Source organism: Lissotriton vulgaris, unplaced genomic scaffold (assembly GCF_964263255.1).
Source record: "Lissotriton vulgaris unplaced genomic scaffold, aLisVul1.2 SCAFFOLD_8293, whole genome shotgun sequence".
Classification (NCBI taxonomy): Eukaryota; Metazoa; Chordata; class Amphibia; order Caudata; family Salamandridae; genus Lissotriton; species Lissotriton vulgaris.
In genome coordinates this window covers 16,706-38,174 of record NW_028255495.1, presented here as the reverse complement: position 1 = coordinate 38,174, position 21,469 = coordinate 16,706, and the positions used below count along the sequence as shown (strand labels likewise).

The window sequence follows — 21,469 nt, the reverse complement described above, 5'->3', positions numbered from 1 at the left end:
GCTGGACACTGAACCTAAATAAATTTCTATTCCAACTTTAATCAACATTTAATTAGGGTAGGTGCTGGACACTGAACCTATTTAATTTACTATTCCAACTCCAATCTACTATTAATTAGAGTAGGTGATGGACACTGAACCTGAATAATTTGCTATTCCAACTCCAATCTACTCTTAATTGGGTAGGTGCTGGACACTGAACCTATTACATTTACTATTCCAACTCCAATCTACATTTAATTAGGGAAGGTGCTGGACACTGAACCTATTTAATTTACTATTCCAACTCTCATTGCCATGGGTCACCCCGTGCCAGACTCTTGGGAGGGCGCTGAGGTGGTCACTGTGTTAAAAAAGGGGGCTATAGAGGACCCTGCCAATTACAGACCCATCAGTCTGATAGACGTGATTCAGAAAGTGGTTGGCAGGGTCATTATCTCAAGGGTTGGAGCTTTGATGGAAGAGGAACAAATCCTCTCCCACCTTCAAGCAGGATTCCGCCAGAAGGTGGGTACGATGGACCAGGTCTTTCGCTTCTTTGTCATCTATTGGAAGTCAGTTACCATCAAAAGGGGTAGCCTTTATATGGCGTTCATAGATCTCAAGACGGCTTTTGACCTGGTCCCTCGAGTAAGGCTGTGGGAGACGTTGGAGAAGATGGGTTTTCCCGGGTATCTTTTGAGTTTTATTGTAAGGCTCCACGAGGGGAATTATGCGAGGATCAGATGGGGCACTCAGGGCCAGCTGACAGATAGGGTGCCCGTGAGGAGGGGAGTACGACAGGGATGTGTTATGGCACCGACCCTCTTCTCTCTGTTTGTGAATGGAGTGGTGGATCATCTGAGAGAGGAAGAGGTGGACGCACCATCCCTGGCGGGGGAAAGAATCCCCACTCTACTCTTCGCGGATGACACCATACTGATCTCCAAATCCCCGGTGGGACTCCAAAAGCTCCTACATCAATTCAGCACCTTTTGCACAGATAGAGGACTTACCATTAACACCTCAAAAACTAAGCTCATGGCTATTTCACCCTCCAAAAGATTTAGAAATAATTTTATGCTCAATGGGGCACCCTTGGAGTTGGTAGATTCATTCGACTATTTGGGGGTGCGGGTAAATAGTCGGATGAATTGGAAGGACCACCTGGCTAAAATGTTACTCAGCCATAAAAGAGTGTCAGGGGTGACTTTGAGAGAGCATCGGGAGTCAATGAGTAAACCTGTGGCACCGGTCATGGCAATCTATGAGGGCCAGATCCTCCAGGCCGCACTATATGGCTCCGAGCTGTGGGGGTTCGAAAATGTTTCAGAGCTAGTTGCAGCAGAAAACAAGTTTCTGAGGGACTTGGTGGCTCTTCCTGTTTCTACCCCGCTAATTCCTTTGTGGTTAGATCTGGGCAGGCGATCCTTTAAAGATCTAGTGCGGCTGCGCCCTCTACTGTTTTGGGTGCAGTTGCGAAGGACCAGGGAGCTCGCCAACTATGCTGCTGCGCTGGATGAACTAATTCTGCTCGACATTGGTAACAAGATTGGGTGGTTGAGCAACGTGAGGCAGTTGGTGGTGCAATTGGGCCTGAGGGATGTGTGGGCGAGTCAAATGCCACCTCCCAAACCGGTGATTAAAAAGTTATATTGGGACTGGGTTCAGGCAGAGGCAACACGTAGTGGGGTTGGGGGTTTACTCACAGAGCGGTTCTTAGAGTTTAAATGGTCTAGAAAGTTGGAACCCTTCCTCTAACTCATAGCCAAGCCTCTGGATAGAGCCCTTTATTTAAAACTCTGGTATGGGACCCTTCCGGTGCACGAGTTCACCTCGGGGTGGTCTAATGCTGGTGGCCCTCCGCGCCCCTGCCCCGGGAGTGCGGCTCCAAAGGAGTCTGTGGCGCATTTACTTTTTGCCTGCCCCGCTTATAGAGTTGCTAGGAAGGTTTGGTTGAAACCAGTATGCATAGGGCTGGGTTTGAGGTGCCACAGAATGGAAAGGGGCGACCATTCGGTCCCCCCGAACGTATGGTGGAGTACCACGATCCCCCCGGGAAGCCATCTTGGGCGGGAGGCGAGTCTCGGCTGGTATGCCCGAAGCTACGTAGCCGGGGCGCGCCTTTTTCCCGCCCTGGAGTGGGCTGGCCTAGACACCGACGCGGCCGGCCACGCCCTTGGGGCAGGCAGGGGCGGGTTTACGCCCGCCCTGAAGACGGATAAAAGGAGCAACAAGCCAAGAAAGCATCCTCTTGTTCCTGTGCTCTGAAGCTGCACCTCCTCGCTACACGTGAGCTCGAGACGGAACGAAGAGCCAATTTTGAGCGTTGTAATCTTTCTTGTTTGTGTTACAGATACGCTGTCGGACAATGCCTAAGAAGGCGGGAAAGCGAATGACTACCGAACAGATGCTGCGTGTTCTCATGAAGGAGGTGACTGATTTAAAGAAGCGAATGGCGGATAGGGACGAGGAAGGGGGGCCGAAACGTCCTTTGCCAGGGGACGCTCCGGGAGGGAAAGGCAAGAGGCCCAGAAGTGGAGCAGCTGGGGAAGTCACCCCGGTTCCCTGTACCCCGCTCGAAGAACCGACTCCGGTGCCGGAAGAGGGGAATCCGATTCCTGTGGTGGTCACCCCCGTGTCCGGGGAGGATATGCCGCCCGAGCTGGCAGCTCAGTTAGCAGCGTGGTTGGGAAAAGGTAGCAAGGGCGCCACGGCTGACGACGCGCAGGTGTTGATGAAGCAACTGCGTGAAACAAGGGAAGCGGCAAAGGCACCATCGCCGGCTACGGCAGTAGAGAAGCCACCTGGGACAGGCCCGGTCGCTGATACAGCCTCTGGTTCAGGTAAGCGGCCATTGCCGATTGCGAGGGATGAGTCTGCACCCTCACGAAGGGAAAAGTTGGGTCAACATGTCCCTCTCGCTATTAAAGAGAAGATATGGGCAGAGGAGTATATAAACATCTTCTCGTTGCTTACCGATCATTATGAGATGGAGCATGTTAAAAGCCAGAAGGAACTCATGCATCCGAGTGTTTGGCGCGCAAAGATGGCCGCCTTTAAAGTAAATGAAAACATTGGCACTTGGGGCAGAGTGTGGGGGATCTTTACATCCATCATGGGTGAACGTAGGCCCGAATTGCTGTCCGAATTGCCGATTTATCAGTCACGGATCATGGGGTATTCTGTATCATACGAGGGCAATCAATGGTTCTGTTACGATAATATTTTCAGAAAAGCGAAAGAACATGATAAAGGCTTAACTTGGGATTGTTATGATTCTGTGTCTTGGTCCAAAATGGAAGATACTGGTATGTTGAAGTTGCCATTGGTAGGAAGTAGCGTGGGGGAGTCCTCCCGCCAATATGCTGGGACGCCCTTTCGATCAAGTACGAGTAGCGACAACCACGCCAGGCCGATCGGCAACGCTGGAAAAAGGGGGATTTGTTGGCACTTCAACAAGGGAAAATGTACGAGGCCCCAGGGGTCATGCAAATTTAGGCACGAATGTGGTGGGTGCGGGCAATCATCCCATCCTGAGTCCATGTGCAGAACCAAAGCGGGTGAGAATGGGGGTAGAGGAGGCGCCAAACAGGTCTGATATAGTCCGAGGGGCGCCTTTACCTACTCCGATTGATACCATGGCAATGATTCCTTGGCTCAGCGAATACCCGGATCACGCTTCCACTGGGGTGTTGCGGAACGGGTTTTCATATGGTTTCCGCATCCCAGTGGGGGAGTTTCAGGGTAGGGCAAAATGTAAAAACCAAATATCGGTCTTCCAACATACGACCGTGGTACAGGAAAAGATCGTGAAAGAGGTTGCACGAGGGCGAGTCGCCGGTCCATTTCATGTGCCACCAGTTGCGAACTTTGTTTGTTCCCCTTTAGGGGTGGTCCCCAAGAAGGACCCGGGTGAGTTTCGCCTGATACATAATTTATCAGCTCCACGTGGTCTTTCCGTAAATGATGCGATTGACCCGGAAGTGTGTTCGGTGCGGTACGCATCCTTCGATGAGGCCGTAGCCATCTTGAATCGCCTGGGGCCCGGTGCGCTGATGGCAAAATCTGATATCAAGTCAGCGTTCCGGTTGCTCCCGGTACATCCAGACGACCAGCGTCTCCTTGGTTTCATGTTTCAGGGTCACTATTACATGGATAGGTGTATGCCAATGGGGTGCTCTATATCTTGTGCCTATTTCGAAAAGTTCAGTTGTTTTCTGCAATGGGTCTTCACAAAGAAGACGGGGTTCCAACATGTGATGCATTATCTCGATGATTTTTTGTTTCTGGGGGCAGCCGGGGATCCGGAATGTGGACAAGCTTTGACTGAATTTTGTGTCTTGATGAATCAGTTTGGCGTGCCATTGGCACCGGGTAAGACTGTGGGTCCCTCGACTTGCCTTGAGTTTCTGGGGATCGAGCTCGACTCGAAAGAAGGTTGTTTTCGTTTACCAGGAGACAAAGTGTTAAGATTCAGGGCATGCCTGCAAACGTGTATGAGCGAGTCTAAGGTTAAGTTACATCAATTACAACAATTGGTGGGACAGTTGAACTTTGCCCTAAGAGTAATACCGATGGCCCGCCCCTTTTCCCGTTCGATCGCTCAAGCCATGGTCGGCCTGAAGGAGGGTCATCATCGCACGAGGCTCTCGGCTGAGGTTCGCCAGGACATGCGCATTTGGTTGGCATTTCTGGCGGATTTCAATGGCCGCATAGTCTGGAACAAACCGGCTGTGTCCTCTGAGGAGCTGGGGCTGTGGACAGATTCGGCAGGGAGCGTAGGTTTTGGTGCCATATTCGGCACTCAGTGGTCAGCGAGAAAATGGCCGTCATGGTGGCACGATAGTGGGCTGACAAATAACATTGCTTTTCTAGAACTTTTCCCCATTCTGGTGGCCCTGAGTACTTGGCCCGAAGGGTTCAGAGATCACTCTGTGGTATTTTGGTCTGATAACATGACCGTGGTTGAGTGTATCAATAGCCAGGCAGCACGATGCAAATGGATTCTGAGATTACTCAAAGAAATTGTATTACTGTGTATGCAATTGAATGTGCTATTTAGGGCAAAACATGTGCCGGGGGTGAATAACCAGGCGGCTGATGCGCTTTCTCGTTTTCGTATGCAGGCCTTCTGGGGTTTTCTGCCCACAGCGGACCCGGTGGCGGCACCCTTTCCCGAAGCTCTCTGGTCTCTCGGTGCCCCGAACTACAGAACCTCGTGGGAGAGAGTTTAGCACCCAGGACAAGGAAGGCATATGAAGGGGCGTTCCGTTCCTATTGGGCCTTTGTGGGGGCAGCTAGAGGGGAGCTTTGGGGCCAAGAGGAGTTGGTAGTGAAATTCCTGCTGTCTTTACATCAGGCAGGCAAATCAGTGGCTACGGCCCAGAGGCATCGGGCCGCCATTTCCTTTATGGCTAGGGCTCATGGGATCCAGGACCCGACAGCGTCTTTCATTGTGCAAAAAGCGCTACGTGGGTGGCAACGCCTAGAGGGTCGCAGAGTAGATGAAAGGCGCCCGATAGGTCTGGATAGGTTGGCCTTGTTATTATCCATACTCCCTACAACGTGTTCATCTCAGTATGAGACAGTGTTATTCCGAGCCGCTTTTACGCTGGCATTCCATGGAGCTATGCGGATAGGCGAACTAGTGGCAAGGAACAAACAGGATGTGATGGGGGGACTGTGCCGAGAGCACGTTCAGGTTAAAGGGGGGACAATAACTGTCTCGTTTATAAAGTCCAAGACCGACCAGGGCGCGATTGGTGACTGCATAATCATAAAAAGGATTCCCGGGTCCTCCATGTGCCCGGTGAGTTGTGTAGAGGAATATTTAACACAAAGGGTGGCATCATGGGGGGGGACCTTGTTGAGACACGCTGATACCACCCCACTGACGAGGTTTCAGTTTCAGCGGGTGCTTGCGATGTCAATTGCTGCTGCGGGCTTGAACCCGGGCGAGTTTGGGACCCATTCCTTTCGGATAGGGGCTGCTACAGAGGCTACAGCCAGGGGTCTGAATGTCGAACAAGTTAAACGTGTGGGGCGTTGGTCCTCCAATTGTTATAAAAGGTATGTGCGGTTGCACATGATGTGAAGCTGTAATGATGTACTCACGCTTCCTGTTTTTGTTTGGTTTTCAGTTGCGCAAGCCTACGAGGCGGGGCGGACTATACAGTCGACCCAACACCGGGCCAGCGGTCAGACATCACCGGCTGTGAAAAAGGAGGTGTGGGTCGTGGGCCACTCATACGTGAGACGTGCCGCGGACGTATTCAAAGCAGGTGACATAATTCACGTGGCTGGGGAATACGGGTACAGTGTGTCCTTCTACGGAAGAGGCGGACTCTGTATTGACCAGTTCCAATCATTTTTCGAGGGTTTGCTAGGGCGGACGAGGTCACCGCCGTCTATAGTCATAGTACATCTTGGGGGCAATGATTTGGTCACCACTGGTAGACGACTTCTTCTTGAGGCGATGCTTTCCACTGTAAGTTGGTTAGCGAGGAGAGTTCCAGGGTGCACAATTGCATGGTCCCATATGATCCCATGAAAAGTATGGCGGGGGGCTATGTCTGTTTCTGCCCTGAATCATTCAGTAAGAAAAATCAATAATAAAGTGAGTAGATTGTTCCGTTCCAATACACTGCATTCTATTTCGCATGGTTGTATTACTGGTGACAGTATGTATTTGGGGGATGGTGTTCATTTGTCCCGGGTGGGGAACGAGTTACTCATAGGAGACTTGATAGCTTGGTTAAAAACTTCAAAGCATGACCTTTAGGTAGGAGTGTTGTGGGGAGTCCGGATAGCCGGTCAACTATCCGGCCTGTGGCGGTAAGGTCATGATCGGTGAGCACTAATTGGAAGATCCCTATGAGTGGGCGTCACCCATTACGGATGGGAACGCTCGAGGGAGGTGGCCAGTGGCCCCTCAATGGGTAGGCGGTCCCTTCTAAGGATGGGCCGCCGAAAGGATAAGGAAAGGCGGTCAAGGCCCCTTCCTGGGTAGGAGGGGTTACAGCCCCCTCCTTGTGGAATTTCCCGGGGCCAGGACATCTGCGACGGCAGATGTGATAAGGGTGTGGGGTTTGGGGGGGGTCTACGCTACCTTCTAGATACCTCACACGAGTCCTCGAACGACCTTTAAGTGGCGTCGAGTTTATTAGGGGCCCCCGTCAAGTCAAGGGAAATTGGTAGTGGCACTTGAGGTACACCTCTGTGCGGTTGCCCCTCACAAGTGAGGGGGATATTTCAGGTTTAGGGATCTTGACACCGGTTACGATCTTGCCGTTGGCCCTTAAACGTTAGGATGTACAATTTCAAAATTTCAAGTAAAGTTTTGTAGGATGTTAGTTCGGCTAGGAGAACCTTTGTATTAGAGAATATGTTAAGGTTAGCCAAACATCGTAATGTGGTAATGAAATTGTACATAATATGAAACTGTTATTTTAATGTTTTAATTTTTGTTTCATATTTTAAATAAATACGGCCGGGAGGGTCACTCCCTCCCGTCTTCCAAAAGTTCAAAACTGTTTCCGGTTTCCCATCCTTGGGGATTGTGTTGAGAGGGGGTGGCGGGTATCTCAGCCATATGGAAAGGGGCGATCATTCGGTCCCCCCGAACGTATGGTGGAGTACCACGATCCCCCCGGGAAGCCATCTTGGACGGGAGGCGAGTCTCGGCTGGTATGCCCGAAGCGGCGTAGCCGGGGCGCGCCTTTTTCCCGCCCTGGAGTGGGCTGGCCTAGACACCGACGCGGCCGGCCACGCCCTTGGGGCAGGCAGGGGCGGGTTTACGCCCGCCCTGAAGACGGATAAAAGGAGCAACAAGCCAAGAAAGCATCCTCTTGTTCCTGTGCTCTGAAGCTGCACCTCCTCGCTACACGTGAGCTCGAGACGGAACGAAGAGCCAATTTTGACCCACCCACCAGCCCCTGAGGACAGCAAGTGGTTTTAATAAAAGTTGATGTGGTAACTCTAATTTCTTGTTTGCAGGTTGGAATTATTATCGTGATAACGTTGAATATGCAATAAAGAACGGTCAATTTATGATATGTTTTGTCAATAAAGTAATCCTGCTCTAGTGTTTGATCAGTAAGCATGCTTTTAATAAAGTGGTTGTTCTTACTGTCTTATAGATAAGTTTAGCATTTAGTTTAGAATTGTCGTATTTATTTTGGTCGGGCGGTAAGGTCATGATCGGTGAGCACTAATTGGAAGATCCCTATGAGTGGGCGTCACCCATTACGGATGGGAGCGCTCGAGGGAGGTGGCCAGTGGCCCCTCAATGGGTAGGCGGTCCCTTCTAAGGATGGGCCGCCGAAAGGATAAGGAAAGGCGGTCAAGGCCCCTTCCTGGGTAGGAGGGGTTACAGCCCCCTCCTTGTGGAATTTCCCGGGGCCAGGACATCTGCGACGGCAGATGTGATAAGTGTGTGGGGTTTGGGGGGGGGGTCTACGCTACCTTCTAGATACCTCACACGAGTCCTCGAACGACCTTTAAGTGGCGTCGAGTTTATTAGGGGCCCCCGTCAAGTCAAGGGAAATTGGTAGTGGCACTTGAGGTACACCTCTGTGCGGTCGCCCCTCACAAGTGAGGGGATATTTCAGGTTTAGGGATCTTGACACCGGTTACGATCTTGCCGTTGGCCCTTAAACGTTAGGATGTACAATTTCAAAATTTCAAGTAAAGTTTTGTAGGATGTTAGTTCGGCTAGGAGAACCTTTGTATTAGAGAATATGTTAAGGTTAGCCAAACATCGTAATGTGGTAATGAAATTGTACATAATATGAAACTGTTATTTTAATGTTTTAATTTTTGTTTCATATTTTAAATAAATACGGCCGGGGGGGTCACTCCCTCCCGTCTTCCAAAAGTTCAAAACTGTTTCCGGTTTCCCATCCTTGGGGATTGTGTTGAGAGGGGGTGGCGGGTATCTCAGCCATATGGCCTTACGAGTTCTCTCCACTGACCCATCTTCCTCTGCCATGGTATGCGGGGTGGCCAAATTTTTGAGTAGCGCATGGTTGACTCGTATAAGGAGGATGAAGCAACACTCCTCCCTGTCAAATAGCTAACAGTCCCCTACTGGTAGGACGATATGATGATGATTTCTATGGCTTTAAAGTCACTCTAACCATTAGGCAACAGTGTACTGATGAGAATGTTTGGTTGGGGCCTCATAATAATCATCCAATGTACTGTAAAATGTGCAGGCTTCACTTTTTAATAAGGGAATGTTAGCGTTGATAGGTTTATCCAATGTACTTCATTTCCTTTTTATTCTTTTAACTAAAATTAAAAGTAATGTATAATTGTATAAAATGTATTCTTTTATGGTGAAATTTTTACAGAATAAAGATTTATACTACTATAATTTATACTATTTTGTATTCCAACTCCAAAGTACTATTAAGTAGGGTAGGTGCTGGACACTGAACCTAAATAATTTACTATTCCAACTCTAATCAACATAAAATTAGGTTAGGTGCTGGACACTGAACCAATTTAATTTACTATTCCAAATCCAATCTACTATTAATTTGGGTTAGGTGCTGGACACTGAACCTAAATAATTTACTATTCCAACTCCAATCTACTGTTAATTAGGGTAGGTGCTGGACACTTAACCTAAATAATGTACTATTCTAACTCCAATCCACATATAATTAGGGTAGGTGCTGTACACTGAACCTATTTAATTTACTATTCCAACTCCAATCTAATATTAATTTGAGTAGGTGCTGGACACTGAACCTAAATAAATTTCTATTCCAACTTTAACCAACATTTAATTAGGGTAGGTGCTGGACACTGAACCTATTTAATTTACTATTCCATCTCCAATCTAATATTAATTAGAGTAGGTGATGGACACTGAACCTAAATAATTTACTATTCCAACTCCAATCTACTCTTAATTAGGGTAGGTGCTGGACACTGAACCTATTACATTTACTAGTCCAACTCCAATCTACTTTAATTAGGGAAGGTGCTGGACACTGAACCTATTTAATTTACTATTCCAACTCCAATCTACTATTAATTAGGGTAGGTGCTGGACACTGAACCAAAATAATTAACTATTCCAAATCCAATCTACATTTAATTAGGGTAGGTGCTGGACACTGAACCTATTTAATTTACTATTCCAACTCCAATCAACATTTAATTAGGGTAGGTGCTGGACACTGAACCTAAATACATTACTATTCCAACTCTAATCAACATTTAATTAGGGTAGGTGCTGGACACTGAACCTATTTAATTTACTATTCCATCTCCAATCTAATATTAATTAGAGTAGGTGCAGGACACTAAACCTATTTAATTTACTATTCCAACTCCAATCTACTAATAATTAGAGTAGGTGCTGGACACTGAACCTAAATAATTTACTATTCCAACTCCAATCTACTCTTAATTAGGGTAGGTGCTGGACACTAAACCTATTTAATTTACTATTCCAATCTACTATTAATTAGGGTAGGTGCAGGACACTGAACCTAAATAATTTACTATTCCAACTCCAAACTACATTTAATTAGGGTAGGTGCTGGACTCTGAACCTATTTAATTTACTATTCCAACTCCAATCTACTATTAATTAGGGTAGGTTCTGGACACTGAACCAAATTAATTAACTATTCCAAATCCAATCTACATTAATTATGTAGGTGCTGGACACTGAACCTATTAAATTTACTATTCCAACTCCAAACAACATTTAATTAGGGTAGTTGCTGGACACTGAACCTATGTCATTTACTATTCCAACTTCAATCTACTATTAATTAGGGTAGGTGCTGGACACTGAACCTATTTAATTTACTATTCCAACTCCAATCTACTATTAATTAGGGTAGGTTCTGGACACTGAACCAAATTAATTAACTATTCCAAATCCAATCTACATTAATTATGTAGGTGCTGGACACTGAACCTATTTAATTTACTATTCCAACTCCAATCAACATGTAATTAGTGTAGGTGCTGGACACTGAACCTATTTAATTTACTCTTCCAAATCCAATCTACTATTAATTAGAGTAGGTGCTGGACACTGAACCTAATTAATGTACTATTCAAACTCCAATCTACTATTAATTAGGGTAGGTGCTGGACACTGAACCTATTTCATTTACTATTCCAACTCCAATCTACTATTAATTAGGGTAGGTGCTGGACACTGAACCTAAATAATTAACTGCTCCAACTCCAATCCACATTTAATTACAATAGAGGTTCGACACTAAAACTATTTAAAATACTATTCAAACCCTATTTTATAAAACTATAATACACTCCCCATACTTACAACCTATAAACCCTACATCCCACTTGTAAAAATGATAATTATAAAATCAAATCATCAATACATTATAATGCAAATTAATTCAATTAGGAATAATTACTAATTATTTTAATTCAAATTTGCTTTTCTCATTTCCTATGTTTTAAAAAAAACATACTATATCCTCTATATCTTTGTTAAAAACACTCCACACCCTTAACCCCTATAAATCCTACATACCAGTACTAAACAACAAATATAAATTTTTAAAGTAAAAGTTACATCTAAATTCGAAATTGTAAATATTTTTAAATTTCTATATGTAATATCTAATTTTAATTTAATTATTTTATTAAAATTTTATAAAATATATATTTTTTAGAAACTCCCAACCCTTATCACCTACAAACCCTACATCCCGCTACTAAACATTAAATATTTTTTTAATGTACATTTTAAATCTAAAATCTAATATCTAAATATTTTATAAATTTTTATTTTAAAATCTAATTTCTATTAATTAAATTTATAACAATGTTAACAGTTCTGTATATATTTTTAAAACACTCCCCATCCTTATCCCCTATAAACCCTAGATCCCACTACTAAACATGAAATTAAAATTTACATTTAAAATTTAAATTTAATTTCGAATTTCAAATTATTTTCACTTTTCAATATTTAAATTCTAATTTCTACTTAATTATTTTACAATTTTTAAAATTAGGTATATATTTTTAAAACACTCTCCACCCTTATCCCCTATAAACCCTACATCCTGCTACTAAAAATAAATAATTTTTGAAATTGAAATTTGAAATCTAATTTCGATAATCCAATTTATTTAAAAATGTAAATGTTTCAATAAAATTTGTAATCTTTTTTTAAAAAATTATAAAAATTGTGTATATATTTTTAAATCAATCCCCACCCTTATCTCCTATAAACCCTAGATCCCACTACTAAACATGAAATTAAAATTTACATTTAAAATTTAAATTTAATTTCGAATTTCAAATTATTTTCACTTTTCAATATTTAAATTCTAATTTCTACTTAATTATTTTACAATTTTTAAAATTAGGTATATATTTTTAAAACACTCTCCACCCTTATCCCCTATAAACCCTACATCCTGCTACTAAAAATAAATAATTTTTGAAATTGAAATTTGAAATCCAATTTCGATAATCCAATTTATTTAAAAATGTAAATGTTTCAATAAAATTTGTAATCTTTTTTTAAAAAATTATAAAAATTGTGTATATATTTTTAAAACAATCCCCACCCTTATCTCCTATAAACCCTAGATCCCACTACTAAACATTACATTTAAATTTAAATTTGAAATTTTATTTCAAATTCCTAATATAATTTCAAATTTCGATTTTTATTTTCTATTTTCAACTTCATTTTTTTACAATTTTTTTAATTCAGTATACATTTTTTAAAAAACTCCCCACCCTTATCCTCTATAAACCCAACATCCCGCTACTAAACATTAAATACAAATTTTAAATTAAAATTTTAAATCTAATTTCAAAATTCAAATTATTTTCTATATTTTAATTAATGAAAAAAATTGCAAATTTGATTTTTTAAATTATAACATTTCGGTATATATTTTTAAAACACTCCCCACCCTTATCCCCTATAAACCCTAGAACCCGCTACTGAACATTAAATTTAAATTTTATTTAAATTTAAAATTTAAATTCGATTTTCAAATTAATTTCAAAATTCTAGATCTATTTTCAACTTCAATATTTTACAACAATAAACAAATATTCAATATATATTTTTAATACACTTCCCACCCTTATCCCCTATAAACCCTACATCCCGCTCCTAAAAATGTATTATAATTTATAACACTATTTATTACTACTATAAACTATTATAGCTAACATTTAACACAATTAGTATTTTACAAACCTTTAAAAAACACTATTTAACATGTCGATATTTTGTCTTATTGATATTTTTAACATCGATATTTAAAATCTCGACATTACTGAACTCGATATTATTTATACACACAAAAATCGATATTTATTACATCGAAATTAATAACATCGATATTACTTACCTACGATTTTTCTAACTCGATATTAGTGCTAGTCGACATTAACAACTCAATATTTTGACTATGTACCGTTTCTTAGGTCATGCTTGAAAACTCTTAACATGTAATAAATATAATCCCAATAGGGTGGGAGTGCACTGTCATTTACAGTCAGCACATTTTCCTATAATTGACCAATACATGGCCACAATCATTCTCCCAGACATTCTGTTTTACTGATAAAATTATACACCGTGCAAATGATAATGTGTAGAAATCAGATTTCTTCAAATATGTTTCATTTGCTCAACACAATGTAGAGTGTTTTGATCCTAATAAAATGATTGTTCCCATCACACAATACTAAAATGTGCTTTCCTAAATGTTGTGTTTGAGAGACAATCTGACATCCTGCTACCTTCCCTATCACAATATTTGTGAGACAGCTCGATTTACTTCTCCAGGATAAATTTAGCAGCAGTCCTAAGAAGACATAAGCTGAGATTTGACCAGTGCCTTTGAACTCACAGAAAAGGTAACAAGATCAAAACAAGTCTTAAAGGCATCTCACTGCTTGCTCCCTTTCTGACTGGGCAGAGTATCCGTTCTAAGCCAGCTCAAGCTCTCTCACAGGACGGGTTAGTAGGCCCTAAACAAAGCTCACCCTGATAAAATCTGACTCACCATGGCAACTGGGTGAGAGGATTTTTCAAGGCCTGCATTTCTTAAAGATAAGGGATGAGTTGGCCAAAGCTCTAGGTGATGTGTTGGTGTGTGAACGGGTGCATCCCAGGACAGTGGCTACCTCAGTGGTGTCAGTATTTTCTTGCTGGTCGAGGCTGGATGGGAATGGTAGGATGTTCTTGAAACATCTCTAGGGACACATTGTTACTAGCCTGGGTAGGAGGTCGAGGCAGAGGACACTATACAGATATCTGAGGCTGGTCCAACGAAGTTGATGGACAGGTGCAAAGAAAAGGGAGGGGAGCAACAGAATTGTGATTTGGAAAGGAATGTAGAACAGGTAGAGGAATTACATAGCTTCTGTACTGGGATTTTTATTATTATTTTGAGGGCTTTGGGTTTATAGATAGGTTTAAGGTTTGGGAGTTAGGACAACTCTCTATATTGGTGATTAGCTTTTTCTGGACCGCCTCCCCCAAAGACTGCATGTAAGAAGCGTCCAGGACACACTCGCACCTTCGGGTTTCCTGCACTCCACAAAATGGCCCCAGTGTTCACAGTGACATCTCTGCTTCCATCCGCTGTCGGGTTTATTTTGCCCACTTTAACCATCTGGAAATCCTCTTCCTGGGATATCTGCACATTCAGGATCTCATAGGCCACCGGACCATCTCCGTTTTCATCAAAGAATATTTCATCGCCGGTGCGAGTCTTAAAGCGCACATTTTTGAGGTAGTGAAGAATCTGGAGGTAGATAAATCATACAAAGTCAGAATTACACCTAATATAATGCACTGCTGTACACAGGTTTTCTTGCAGTGTACTGACCCCCTTACTATATTCTATGTCAACAGTATTACTCTACATTTTCATTTGAATTACTGTACCTCTAAAGATGTTCTTTCCAGCATGACAATTTTTATAAATACCCAACCCACCACTATACATCAGAATGTGTTCATACTCCCATCACCACACACCAAGAGTGCTTTGTTTCACTAAGGTTGCTGGGGTCATGCATGTGCTGCAATTCACTAATACTGTGCCCCCTTGACGACCGGCATCTTCCCCACCTTGGTTTGGCCAAGAGCTCCCATAATCTAATCCTGGCTCTCCACCCTGACATCCAATGTAAGTTAATCTAAGGGTCTTGACTCTATTTAGTAGAGTGAAAGTTGACAGAGTTTGGGCCAGATTGGGAGAGGGAACCCTGCACATTACTATATGTTAGTGTGATTTTACAGGAATCATGCTCTGGGATTAATGTATGTCACACTAGTAATAGACTATGCCATCTGATGTTTAAAATCAACACTTCAGTACACACCACTGTAGTAGTTTCTGTGTTTATATGTGCTTGAGGGCGCTTATTTCCACCTGTAGGTGTATGCCTGGGTGTTTCTCTGTTCAAATGTATGAGGGTTTGCATATCTGTGTGTGTTTGTGTGGTATGTCACCTTTACCACGAATGCTCCACAGCACAATGCATCCTCTTCTTTCTGTGGGTGTCCCAGATGGGACTGGGACACACACACCAACTTTAAATTGTCAGTTTCAAAGCATTTAACTTCAGAGATTGACAATAGCCAAATATCATAGATTGCAAAATTTCAATAAACTATTAAACTCATTCAGAGTTTAGATATTCAGCCTAATCAGGATCGATGAAAGACATTTTGCTCATTAGATCTTCAGTTGGTTAATATTACACACTGGGGTACATGACGATATAATGGATTTATATGAGAAGTAAATGGCTATTTTGACGTGTTTATAATGAAGTACTGTTGTGTTCAAAATTACATTGACATTTTACAACTTATGATTTATGGCCGTTGCTATACTTTGATGTTAAATGTTTTAAGAATATTTTGCATTTTAAATGTCGAAATATGGAGACAATTTTGCAAGATGTAGCACGCATGACACGTTCTGCACTATTTACCAACAAAAATTGGATTTTAGAAATTCACCTTATGAATGAAATATTATTGAAAGCAAATAGCCTCAAATGTTAGACCATTTAAGTACCACCATGGTGTGCCTGTTGTTCGACATTTCATTGCTGTTTTATATACATACCATTCTTTCTAAATACATTCACAGCAATGTTGACATGACAGGTTGATTGGATACAAACTGTAGTGTATGCCGATATTCCTGCTGCTCGGGTAGAAATTCTACCTGAGCGGCAGCTTGCGCTCGCGAACTTACCGTTCGGGATCGCAAGCTGGGAAAAAACTCTGCTGCACACCGCGAAGCAGAGTTTTCTGCACTCCGTGAACTCGCAGAGTGCAAAGAGCAGATAATTCTGCAAACTCCGCAAACGGAGTGAAGGTCACCGCCCAGGCAACAATATACATATTGATGGAGTGGCAGAAACCACAAACACTGGCCCCATGGTCAGATAGGTTGACAAAGTCCTTATAGACCTATTTGGCAGAGAAGCATTCTTGACAACTTTTGCAGTTGTAAGGGCGCAAAGATCGCTTGCGCCGGGCCCAGCATCTGGCACACTTCCAAGATTAATCATTGTTAAACTCCTCAAATATCATGATCGCGATGTGGCACTCTGGCTTGCCCAAGAATCTGGAACAGTCACACATCAAGGCTCTGATCTGGTGTTCTTCCCAGACTTTTCACCGATGGGGCAGGAGGTGCGCCGCAAATTTGTGGACATTAAACATACATTTTTTCTATCAAATAGTTAATTATTTTTATTATTTTAGATATATACTAGCAGCCCGTCCCGACGTTGTCCGGGTATGAATTGCTGCCGGCCAGTAGAATATTGTTTTGTAGGATTTCGTTTTGATAGCATTTCTTATCTGTGACAGGCCTGTGAAACGCTCCGATTCACAGTGCACTGCTGATGCACTTAAGAGTGCGTGTTCAGTAGTGCGTGAACTCGAGTTTCCCTCCTTTATTTTTCCTTGCAATATTATATAGCGCTAACTCGACAACATGGCATGAGCAAAATGTACATTACAGAAGAACACATTCATTTGTGGTAGGCACGGGGACACAAAGCGATTTGCCTGGAATCACAGGATGTTGAGCTGATGCCGAGATTCGAACGTAGCTCCCCAGCTCTAAAGTTTGCAATTCTAGAACTTGTGGCGGGAGGTGTGTCTAAAAGTGTATGTTGGTGCTGGCCATCAGTGAGAGAGATCTGTGCATTTTTCAAATCGGTGGTGAAAAAATATGAGTATGTTGCTGGAGATGTGGGCCGCCGTGCCACCAATGTACTTACCGGGGGAGGGTAAACACCCATTATTCCGCAACTTTCTTTCCGCATACCATCACTCCGCATACTTTCATTATGAAAGTACCATGACTCCGCAATGCCATTATAACGCATGGCATCACATTTTATAGGCTATTACCACGCATACATTTACAATGAAATTCGTTGTAAATGCATGAAGGGTAAAAGCATGGTTTTTTTTAATGTTTGGATAAGGTAAGTATGGGTAAAGGGGTATATATGTTTTGGGGTACTGAGGTATATGTTTTTGGGTGTTTGGTTATTTTAAGGGTTCAGGTATAGTTTTGGGTTATGGGGTACAGGGGTAGTTTTAGGGTTTGGGGATAGGTATGGGTTTTGGGGTACAGGGGTATTTTTAGGGTTCAGGGCTAGGTTTGGGTTTAGGGGTATAGGGGTATTTTTAGGGTTCAGGGGTAGGTTTGGGTTTTGGGGTACAGGGGTATTTCAAGGGTTCAGGGCTAGGTTTGGGTTTTGGGGTACAGGGGTATTTTTATGGTTCAGGGCTAGGTTTGGGCTTTGGTGTACAGGGGTATTTTTAGGGTTCAGGGAGAGGTTTTGGTTTTGAGGTACAGGGGTATTTATAGGGTTCAGGGCTAGGATTGGGTTTTGGGGTACAGGGGGATTTTCAGGGTTTAGCGGTAGGTTTGGGTTTTGGGGTACAGGGTATATTTATAGGGTTAAGATGGGTTAGTGTTTAAGGGTGTTGGGGTATTTTAAGGAGTAAGGGTGGGTTATGATGATGGGGTGCAGGGGTATTTAAAGGGAGCAGGGTGGACACCCGGAGCTGGAATGTACTGAACATTGTCAGAGGGGCATGTCCCAAAATGCATCAAACTGGGGCTGCAACCTTCAAGCACACAGAAACCTTCAAGCCTTTATACAGGTGCCACTAGACACATAAACAGCGTTTTGTACACTACATGAAAAAACCTTCAGTGGTGATAGCGTGTTACTGAGGACCGTCGTTGTGTGTAAATAAACATGTGGGCGGTAACATTGTGATAGGGGCATGCCTACAAACAAAAACATTACAAGCTCAATCTGTGCCATGGCCTGGGTACTCACTTCACTCTCAACCTCGATACATTCATGCCTTTCGTAAAGCAGGGTTCGGAGCAAACATAAACAAAGGGGCGCGGCTTCGTAAGCAAAAGGGGCGTGGACAGAGGGGCAAGCTAACATACATCAGAGCCCAAGTCACAGCACACAAAAGGGGCGCGCCTAAACCAATCAACCTATCACGCTCCATTAACTAGAAAAACACAGTACTTACAACAAAAAGTATGCTAAACGTTTAAACATTGGTCCGACATGCACGTGACAAAAAAGAAATACCACAATGATTGCTTCACGCACTCTGCCCATTATTGCGGTCGTTGTAGTGAATCACCAGGAAGCAGATTTGGATAATTCTTCTTTTATTCTCAAATTAAGTAGTACATATAATTAAGGTGCTGCCAGCTTGAAGGAGAGCCCTGTAATGGCTTGCACTCTAAATACATTCTCCATGACATAAATACATTCTAAAATTGACATGGAATAGTTCTAATGAAAAATTAAAGGAGCCACCTAACTATCTAATGAAATATGATGTAAACATCACTACACATCCTCCTCCTTAAAATAAAAAGAAAAAAAACAGAAAATTATTCACACACAAAATCATCTAAGAATTTGGGAACAACAATATTTCTGCCACTTCTGGTACATGCCTTAGATTGCACATTTTCTGAAACAGATGACTTGGTTTCACATGAAATCTGAGATGGATCATAGCTAACATCTTTGGGTACAGTAGGAAGAGATGACGAAAATGAAGAACATGGTTCTTCATTTCCATTCTCAGACTCTTCAGATAAAAACTCAGACCCAACCAGAGGAATTAAAGATTGGCAAACATTATTGTCATTGTCAAAAGAATTTGTATTGGAATCAGAAGATTCAACAGGAGTCAACCACCAAAAATCACCAACATCACCCACATCCCTTTCCTCATTTTTGGAGAAGTCAGATCCTCTAGCAAAAGCAATTTTACTCATATGATGAATGGAACCATCGTCCAACAACACAGTGTTGCGCATCACTTTAGTAATGGTTTTTGGATCTGAAAAACGAGGTTGTGACTTACCAGTTTTTGTCTTGAGATTTGCAGATGTTATCACTAACACAGACAGGATTCCAAACATACGCCTTGCTTCTGCCCATCCACGTAGGGTTCAACTTGGAATAAGGAAACCTGCCTCTCATAAGACCAAACGGACTTTCACCACAAGTTTCATGGACTGTGATTCTGTATGACCACAACATCTTGTTAAGTTCAACGAACCAATTTTTTCTATTTTTGTTGGCCAGTTGTAAGGTACCTTTAATGACTCTGTTAACCCTTTCAACAACTGAATTGCCTTGAGGGTGATAAACTGCAGAAAATCTTTGCTTGATACCTGAGGATTCCATAAAGACTTTCATGGTATCAGACTTGAACTGAACACCATTGTCCGTTAGAATGGACGCAGGCAGACCTTCTCTAATGAAACATTCATCTAGAAATGCTATGACTGTGTCAGTGTTTACTTTATCAACGACTTTCAATTCAATCCATCTAGAAAACAGATCTACTAATACTAAAATGAATTTGATGGAATCATCTTGCCAAATGATAGGTCCCATAATATCTAAAGCTAGTTCCTCCCATGGCAACTTGGGATACTTAAGTGAGGACATTGGAGGATTGAGAGTTTTTTGGCTTTTATCCGAACATTCACATTGCACACACTCACGCACACACCTTTCTATTTCCAAGTCAATACCGGGCCACCAGTACAAAGCTTTTATAATTCTTTTAGTTCTGGATATTCCAGGATGTCCCTCATGTCCTAAGGAAATAATTTTTTGACGTACACCAGACGGTGGAATAAGTTTGTCGCCACGACATAGGAAATCACCATCTACACTGAGTTCATGCTTGACCTCCCAAAATGGCTTCAAATGGGTGTCAGACTTTGCTAAAGCAAACCAACCTAGGTTGATTTTTCCCTTAATTGTATCCAGTACTCCATCTTTGACATATGCTGAATTCCACTCATCTTTTGATAAACCATGAGGATCAGAAAAAATTCCAGCAATACAGCAATCATTCCATGAGTTCTCATCAACTTCCTTCATGGGCAAGGGTAACCTACTTAAAAAATCAGCTACTACGTTTTTTACACCTGGTACATATTGTATAGTGTACATAAAGTCTTGAAGTCTCATGGATAAACAAGCAATCCTGGCTGAAGCTCTGTACAAACCCTCGGTGGTGAGAAGTTTAGTCAGGGGTTTATGATCTGAACGCAAAATAAATTGTTTGCCCCAAATAAATTTACGAAAATGCTCCATAGACCATACCACAGCAAGAGTTTCGCGCTCAATCACCGAGTATTTTTCCTCACAAGGTGACAGAGAGCGTGAAGCGAAAGCAATAACGACTTCAACACCCTGCTCAGAAATCTGTGAGAGAACACAACCTAAACCCACACCGCTAGCATCAGTGGTCAAATATGTTTTAGCAGAGGGATCAAAACCTTGTAACATAGGTGCATTAACTATTGCATATTTGATTTCCTTAAATGCAGCTTTGCATTTTTCATCCCAAACAAAAGGTGATTTGTTCTTCATGAGCACCCGCATGTGAAAAGTTTTCTGTGAAAATTGATTGACAAACTTAGAGTGGAACTCAGCTAGACCGAGAAATGATCTAAGTTCGTCCTTGGACTTAGGTTCAGGAGAGTTTACTATAGCTTCCACCAACTTTGTTTTAGGTTTTATACCTCCATCACAGATTTCATGACCTAAATAAGTAACGGAATTTTGCGAAAATTTACACTTACTGAGTTCCCCAACTAAACCATTATCAGCTAGTATATTTAGAACTTTTCTTAGGAGATTGTCATGGTGATCTTTATCTTTCCCCATGATCAAAATATCGTCCTGGAAGAAAATTACCCCTTTTATATGCCCAAACAAATTTGTCATTAATCTCTGAAATACTGCTGCCGCAGAGGCTAAGCCAAATGGCATTCTTTTAAATCTAAAGCATCCAAATGGGGTAGCAAATGATGTCAAGTGTTTACTTTCAGGGTCAAGAACAACCTGATGATAGGCTGCTGATAGGTCTAAAGTAGAAAATACCTTTGCA

General features: G+C 42.4%; 1 protein-coding gene across 1 annotated transcript in view; it reads right to left on the bottom strand.

The window, feature by feature from the left end:
- LOC147659110 (vomeronasal type-2 receptor 26-like) overlaps positions 1–19,373 on the bottom strand; it is a 45,281-nt gene extending 25,908 nt beyond the window's left edge. Inside the window, exons 1-2 of the mRNA XM_086951969.1 lie at positions 19,005–19,373; positions 14,541–14,768 (exon numbers count right to left, since the gene is read on the bottom strand). Coding sequence (XP_086808095.1) covers positions 14,541–14,768; positions 19,005–19,373 — 597 coding nt within the window. The remainder of the gene's footprint in view (positions 1–14,540; positions 14,769–19,004) is intronic.
- Between the last annotated feature and the right edge of the window lie 2,096 nt (positions 19,374–21,469).